An 8086-nucleotide genomic window follows, 5' to 3' on the forward strand; every position below is an offset into this window, starting at 1 on the left:
TTTTTGTGGACACTGGACTTTCAGTAAATGTGCAAACTTGAAATAATATAATGCAAAAAGAAAATGAGATACTTATGATATCTGTACTGTTTTGGCTATGAGACTGCTTCCAAACACTGTCATGCTCTGGAAACTATGCTGATTTTATGAGGTGACATGAGATACCAAGTGATGCTCTGGAATTTGGGCTTATTTGGCTCTGGAAGGAAGACTGACTTTATGAGATTATGTCAGACAACATGTGTTGCTCTTGAAACTGCACATTTCTTTAGACATCTGTTCTGGGGTATGGCCTTGCGAGCTGGCCCTGTGCACCAATACATGTTCCAAGGGTATATATTTGACCATGTCATTGACTGCGGGAAATATTTCAAAAATAATTTACATTTGTGGTAACTAGATGATGTCTGTGTAGTTCTTGATCAATCAAACTGTAACTTCCACAGATCAACCTACCCATTTATCTAACACTAAATGTGACTGGTCTAGAGAATGCTTTCAGCCGATGAATAATGTCATTCTTTTCTGATGGAACTGACACTAAATGTGACTGGTCTAGAGAATGCTTTCAGCCGATGAATAATGTCATTCTTTTCTGATGGAACTGACACTAAATGTGACTGGTCTAGAGAATGCTTTCAGCCGATGAATAATGTCATTCTTTTCTGATGGAACTAACACTAAATGTGACTGGTCTAGAGAATGCTTTCAGCCGATGAATAATGTCCTCCTTTTCTGATGGAACTGACACTAAATGAATTAACAGTGAGCACCAAGTCATGGTTTTATTAAAATTGCTTTAGCACGTTTAAGTTTACCTCAATACAAGTAATTCTTTTAACACCATATCTCAGTTTCCTATATTTAATAGAGGGCTGGCTACATGTTAACAGGGCGGGCAACATTTTTTCGTTACCAGCTTTATACACTGGAGAAGCCATGGGGAATCTGACCTTTTACATGTAATATGAATACATATCATGATGATTCTTTCATAATTTATCAGTTACAGTTATCTAAATAATTATCTCCACTATTGACAGTTCATGGACCAATCTTCTCAGCAATATCAGACAGTTATATATCTGCAGTCAGTTGATTATCTGGTGATTCAAACTTTTCCTGTTTCGAGACAGATCAAAAAGCAGTTCTCCTCCAATGTCCAAGGACAAGTTGAACACTTTCATAGCAAGTCTGCAATTTCAAACATGTCCAATATAAATTAAACCAAATATCACTTATGTCTCACTGAACAACTCTTGATAACATGAATAAAAACAACAAAAGAAATTGTAGAAATCTTCCCATTTATTCACCTAGACATCCTTTTCTACTTTGATAGGTTTTTCATGCTTGTCTGTCTCCTTGTCCCTCTGCTTGTCATGCTTGTCCAGCCGTTCCCTGTCCTTACTGTCCACTTTGCTTGGAGCACTAGTCTTTTTTAAACCAAACATCTCATCAATGGATGGTGTTGGTTGCACCTGAGGGCCGACGTTTGTCCATATGTAACACAGGTCTGGCTGAGAATTGAGGGAATGGTAAGGGGCATTCTTTGCCTTATAGTAGTCTGATGGTGCATGGCAAACAAATTCCATGAATTCAAGTTTCCGTGGCAAATCCTCTTCTGGACCTGAAATTTTCAGAATGGGGGATGATCTTCAACAACATTTATTTCCATTTATTTACCTTCATGATCATTTTCATTAGGGTCTCGTACTGTAATATGTGGCTCACAACACACTACATTGATGCATAACTCATGTACAGCAAAACCCACAATAAATTACATTATTGATAAATAAATATTGCTGTAAAACATGAAAAAATTGAGACTTCAGCTTATGTACAATCTCTAGCACTTAGTACTTTCCAGCTCACCAAGAGTGTAGGTGCAGGGGTCAAACCTATCCCTGGGACTTGACAATGTGGGAATCATCCATGTAATGACAGCACTCTTCTCATTGTACTGGTCTTGCATAAAGCCACGAATCTGGGCATAGTACACGGAACTGTCATGATCCACCAAGGACACAATGTCACCAACTTGAAAGTACATGCCCTGCAAGGCAAAACACAAACAGCTGAGAGACAACATATACACTACAGTATTAGGGTGAAATCAGCTGGTGAGGACAACATGGTTCATAAGAGCTTGACAGTCAATAATGAGTAGACATTAGACAAAGTATGAAATCACTGTACCCTTGATAAATACAGTGACAGTGACGCATATTGAAAGATGTCAATTAGTTGTATGGACAAACTGGTCTGAGAACAATTATGGAATGAACATGTATTAATTATAAAACATGCATAAATAATGAAAGGTAGACACACAATGTTTTTGGTGATGAAATATGATCCATTACCCTTCTTAGTAACATATATTGTGATCATGAAATTCCTCATACTTACATTATGATATACACTGTCGCCTGTCACTACAGTCGCAACAGCTGATGGGGCCTTAATGGGTTGCTGGAAGGATAAGATAAACACACATTATAATCAGGAATGACAAGTTGTTGAAAAAAAGGCATTATCATGTTTATCATGTCTATCACACTATTCACAGTTTCAGGAGCACTGCCCACTACATTTGTATCTCATACTAGAGAATGTCTGGGATGTTGTACTTAAAACTCAGAAAGAGTTCCGCCCAAAGCCACCTTTTATCACACAGTAAGTTTGCTCCAGGGAAGTAATATTCCAGCAGTGAAATAAGTTCATTGATTGACTTTTTTTATACCCTTGCATCATAGGTTTTCATGGTATTAACTAATTAAGAAATTCACAACTATGAATACGATCTCTGATGTTGTCAAGTCATATAAACATAATTAGTTAGATGACATACTGTGGTGACGTCATATGTTTCCATGGTAATAACTGCATATCAACTTACGGGTGCGCAGCACACTACAATCTCACACGTCATGAACAATCCGGAAGTGTCAAAGTAGGTTTGAAGTAATAGCAATAGATACATTGTAACACAGTCAATGATTTTAGAACTCACAGAATAGTCACATTTCTTCAGCATAAATTTCTAGTTCACAAAATACGAAGAGTTGATCAATGGAATACGTGAAATGGAACATGAAAAAACAACTTAAGAGACTACTCTATCGGGGTTCCATAGTTTAAAACAATTGAGCAGGGATTCCTCCTTACGTCACGTGATTATTTTTATTGATTACACCAGCTGGCAGGAGAGCAAAGTTTGGAAAACTTTGAAGCTGAATATGGTTATAGAAAATGTTTGTAAAGATCACAGGAAAAGTGGCATTACCATGATTACATGCTAGACATAAAGTTACCTTAGTTCTTATTAATATTAGTATTAATAATAGTAAATGACTGTACGTTTACAAATTGGTGAAGGTCTGAACATTTTTCGCTGACAGTCATGATGATCTACTGACAAACAAGATCAGTGGATAGGTTGTGCAATTTGGTGCATGGCTCGTGAGAAATTATGTCATTAGAAAACACCACGGAAACGTAAGTACCACAGAATCATATCACAGCATAGTACCTGTTCTAGTAGTTGAATGTATATTTAAGTTGAGGTATGCATTGTCAGATAGATTTGTAATTTTGGTTCTCAGTGAGGGTTGGGGGGATGGGCAGAACTCTGACCCAACAACTCACATACATAATTCACAGATGTAAACTGAAATGAAACGTAAAGGATATTACAAACACGGTATCAATCGAATAAAGGAAGAAATAATGAATCACATCATATATTCACCAATCATGCCATGGAAAATTTTCGTTTTTAATTTATTTACAACAGGCCTAATTCAGACTTGGCTTTTGTAATATTTGTAAAGCGAATGTGGTCTTTGAATACATTCGTAGCCTTACACTTTTCTTGAAGATTATTCGCCTGCTTTTCCCTTTCGTTGCAAGAGCCTTGGTTGCCGCCTGGAATTTACTCTTTGATGGTCTGATTCTCGAGCTCTTCCTCAATACGGGTCCGCCGATTAAACTCGACCCACCATTGTTTTTACCCAAAGAAGTCCCGTTCCCGTTTGATCCTGACTCTTTCCCGCCGCCATTTCCAGACTGTTTGATAAAGCAAACATTGCACATCACATCACCTTGAACTCCTTTTCTCCATAGCGTCGAATTTGATATTTTACAAGAGCCACATGTTGGTTTTGTACCGAGTGGCATGTTATACAAACCAACAATCAACAATCTTCTGTAAAATTAAGAAAAACTACTTGTTTCAGATAAACTTTCAGTCGTTTCCGGTATTAAACATGCTCACCTCTAAACATAGAAAAGTTATCAAAGGGAAGTAACTCTGTCAAAACGCCGCGGTTAACCGGGATAATATTAATTCAATTCAAATCTTAGAAATGGATATGTTTCTCGTTAAAGAAGATATAGTCTTTTCGTATGCCTTAGTTGTCCGTGAAATAAACGTCCAGATAGGGCATCAATTTGCTTCGTTAGTGGATATGAACCAGTAACGACTGGGTAAGAGACAGCGTCTGTCAGCCTTGGCGAACATTCTCAAACCCCCAAAACAAACACTTTACTCAACATGATATATTAGAATTGCTTCATACACACACACACACACGCACACGCACACGCACACAAACAAAACAAAACAAAACAAACAAACAAATAAAAAATAACATGAAACAAAACAACAACAAAATAGCAGTTTTAAATTTTGCGCTTTTCAGTTAGTTATAATATAATGTTTGTATATGTAATACGTATTGTAAATGATAAAAATGTCTCCTTGTACATACTTGCTATCTTCGTACTTATTGTATTCATTTGCAGTTATTTGTCCCATGTACCACAGTTGGTTTGTGGATTTATGAGAACGAAAGATGAAGGTTCCATGTACCTTGGCCCTGTCTGTCTCGACGAACCGTGTCTGATCAGGGATAATCTACAACAGGGATAGGTCACTCGCTTGCTTTCTTTGCCATTTAACTTGTGCCAACGTCATACTCCAATGTACACAGTGACTTGGTTCGTTCCCAGCACAACTTCGGCTGCGTTTCAATCAGCCATGGTATTGTATCAGTCAGAATTTAACAATGAATGCATGAAAAAATGAATGAATGAATTAAATATAGCTGAGATAATCTACAATATCTGTAATATGTTAGAGTCTCCCAGGTCTGATCCAATTTTTCTCCTAAATAATAATATGTGTCACTTCCGGAATAACATCTAGCGAACTATATATGCCAGGTATTGTGGTGCAAATAGTAAAAATATACATCAGCAGAAAATGGACATTAGTGAAAGTTTATTTGCTTCAACTTAAGTGGAGTAGTAACAGTTTGTTTACTTTTAAGTATAAGTGCTCCTGGAATATTGTGGTCATGTGAACAGGATTTAAGATTTAATACATGTAATAGTATTATGTCCGCGATTCTGTATTTCACTAAAGCTATTCTAAATGCATAAGAGTTATGAAGATTATAGATGAGCCCTTGTTAAATAATTGTTTATAAGAAGATATGACGGCTTGAAAAGTATTCCCCCATGATCATAAAATATGCATTACTGTGATCCGGGTTATCCGATATCACAAAGTTAAACAGTTGAAAAGCGTGCTGATACATCGTGTCTCAATTCCTTTTTACAAAAACAACAACAACAGATTTCACGTTGTCATCTTCATCTTTTTGATCAGTTGCACCCTCCATGCAGCTTTCTTGGCGATTGTATGTCATGCACAATGACAGAGGCAGTGATGACGATACTGACAAATTCAAACTCGGAATCCATGCCAGACACACGCAATCAAATGTATTCTCAAAGGTCAACCAAACAGAGAACCAGCCCTTACTGTTCGGAGTAGTTGTGGATATGTGGCTACTACCAATTGCACCTGCACAGATGGGGAATCTCTGTTTCCAGGAAGCCGCCATTGATATCAACACATCATTTCTCGGATTTTCGCATATTTTGCAAACAGTTGTTCCCAGACTGAACTGCAGACATCATGTACGTATTTACCAATTGTTACGAGTCCATCACTGAACGGATTGCAAATAGTTCAATATTCCGCAAATGAAGCAAAACAAAGGATTATGACCAGTTTATGATCAAACTCGAGCGGATCCCTCACCCATACCACGCGTACATGGAAACACGGTTACGTACATCTTTGCAAGAAACATGAATATGTCTCTCGTCACGCGAAATATTCTTATTCTGATATTATGAAGATATCATCCACTATCATTTTGACAACTTGACTTCCACCAGTGATGAGATCATTCGCTTCTTCACTTTCCTGACAAAATCCACAGATACCACATAATTCCACACTTACAAAGTGTGTCCCAAGTCTCAGTCAGCTGATACCACATAATCCCACACTTACAAAGTGTGTCCCAAGACTCAGTTCACTGATACCACATAATCCCACACTTACAAAGTGTGTCCCAAGTCTCAGTCCGCTGAGAAACATTGTCTCAACAGATTGAAAACCCTTGATTTTTAAGATATAACAAAGTTTACTTCACGTGACCAGGATTTTTATATTCTTTGTGAGTATCTGTATATTTGTAAGCGCATTATACCCATATGAATGAGCATTAAGACGATTGTTCAAAACAGTAAGAGACTGCATATGGTATCCCAAGTAATGAACAATAGGATCTTGAACCGGGAATACTGTCACCTCCTGTCCAACCCAAACCTGCCTCGTCATCACCAAGAGAAAGCACTCACAGGATACGGACTGCATTTAAGAGATTAAGCCCTTTTATTTAAATCATAAGCTGTTTGATTCGGGGTTAAAAGATTGACATGTCTGTTTTAAATGAAATGTTTCATCGTGTTCTGAAGCTCCCTAAATGAATTGCGGTGTCATGTTGTAAATGGTAGAAGGCCTGTGAAATGACCACTGATCGTGATGCGTTGAGATATTATATTCGAATAATATACAAATAAGTAATGTACTGTTTCTGTTTTGAATACGGGTAGTTAGGCACAATGATGATGATTATTTTAAAGTGTGATGGTGGTGGGTCACTCATCATGTTCTGGGGAGTTCGTATGTCATCAATTTTGTACACATGCGCAATTGTGTACACAACATATAAACTATGCTTTAAATTGTGTGTGGGTGTGGGTGTTGGGTGGGGAGGGGTCTCTACACAAATTTGAGGATTGCATATTTGCCTTGAGTGGTGATTATGGCTGCTGCTTCATTGCATGATGTCTCCCATCTCTCTTCTCAAAGATAATCCCCAATGCTGCTATTGCATCAGCTTGTCAACAGTTTCAAAACAAATGGGTCAAAGCTGTTGATGGTTCAGGAATGGGGAGAGAGTTATCGACCGTCTTTCAAGGTCGCGTGAATCGGAACATTCCAGATCGTTTTTAGATATCTCATCAACATAAACGATAAGTGCTGAATGAGGGGTGCAGACGGCATGGTCCCCGACTTGTGGAAATTATGAAGCGCTTAACTGCAAGGTAACAATCATTTGTATGAAAAGTGAAGTTCCCGTAAAGTATATTTATTTAAGGGACCTTTATTGAAATCTCATTTTATCAGATATTTGCATCATCAGTGAACGGGGGTTTTCCTGTTAGACAGGACAACCACCAGCTTAGCCTAAAGCCAAAGTTTCGTTTCTAATGAGTCGTGGACAAACTGGATATGACCATAGGTTTCTAAACCAATCACAAGGACTAATGATCAAACATTTCCATTTAGTTATGGAGGCAAAAATGGCTGCCTGTTCGAGTAATACTTGATTTGTCCACAAGGTGAGACTTCGCTTTGTTGTGCCGCCATATTTTGTCTTGTAAACATGAACATTCACTAGAGGCTTTTTTTTATCCAGTTATCAAAAGGTAGATTTCAAATCGGTCTTGTAAAACCTGAGCAGTAAAATGTGACAATAGGTTTAGCAGCCATGGAGTTTTACATTGTTTTGAAGATATACCCATACCCGGTGGCTGAAGACGCCAATTCGCAAATCCTGTTCAGATTGTTTGGGCCGATTTCCCCTTTTCATGTGTTTCCATCTACCGTATTTCCATATGTTTGTAGCAGAAAGGATGACCTCATCATGCCATC

General features: G+C 37.9%; 1 protein-coding gene across 1 annotated transcript; it reads right to left on the bottom strand.

Annotated features, from left to right (window-relative positions):
* Positions 1-1290: 1290 nt before the first annotated feature.
* LOC137297935 (GATA zinc finger domain-containing protein 1-like) lies at positions 1291-4314 on the bottom strand. The gene is made up of 4 exons (XM_067829925.1): positions 3874-4314; positions 2416-2478; positions 1879-2059; positions 1291-1630 (listed from the first exon to the last, which is right to left on the bottom strand). The coding sequence occupies exons 1-4, from the start codon at positions 4183-4185 to the stop codon at positions 1317-1319; spliced, it is 870 nt and encodes a 289-aa protein (XP_067686026.1). The 5' UTR covers positions 4186-4314; the 3' UTR covers positions 1291-1316.
* Positions 4315-8086: the final 3772 nt, after the last annotated feature.

Source organism: Haliotis asinina, chromosome 10, assembly GCF_037392515.1.
Source record: "Haliotis asinina isolate JCU_RB_2024 chromosome 10, JCU_Hal_asi_v2, whole genome shotgun sequence".
NCBI classification, from domain to species: domain Eukaryota; kingdom Metazoa; phylum Mollusca; class Gastropoda; order Lepetellida; family Haliotidae; genus Haliotis; species Haliotis asinina.

What these genes read in the sequence shown, in the direction of transcription:
- LOC137297935 (XM_067829925.1), bottom strand. Translation starts at nt 4,185, where the DNA reads ATGCCACTCGGTACAAAACCAACATGTGGCTCTTGTAAAATATCAAAT. An exon ending in GAATAATCTTCAAGAAAAGT is followed by an intron (nt 2,479 to 3,873) that starts GTAAGGCTACGA and finishes TTATCCTTCCAG; the next exon opens with CAACCCATTAAGGCCCCATC. An exon ending in CCCCTGCACCTACACTCTTG is followed by an intron (nt 1,631 to 1,878) that starts GTGAGCTGGAAA and finishes TGAAAATTTCAG; the next exon opens with GTCCAGAAGAGGATTTGCCA.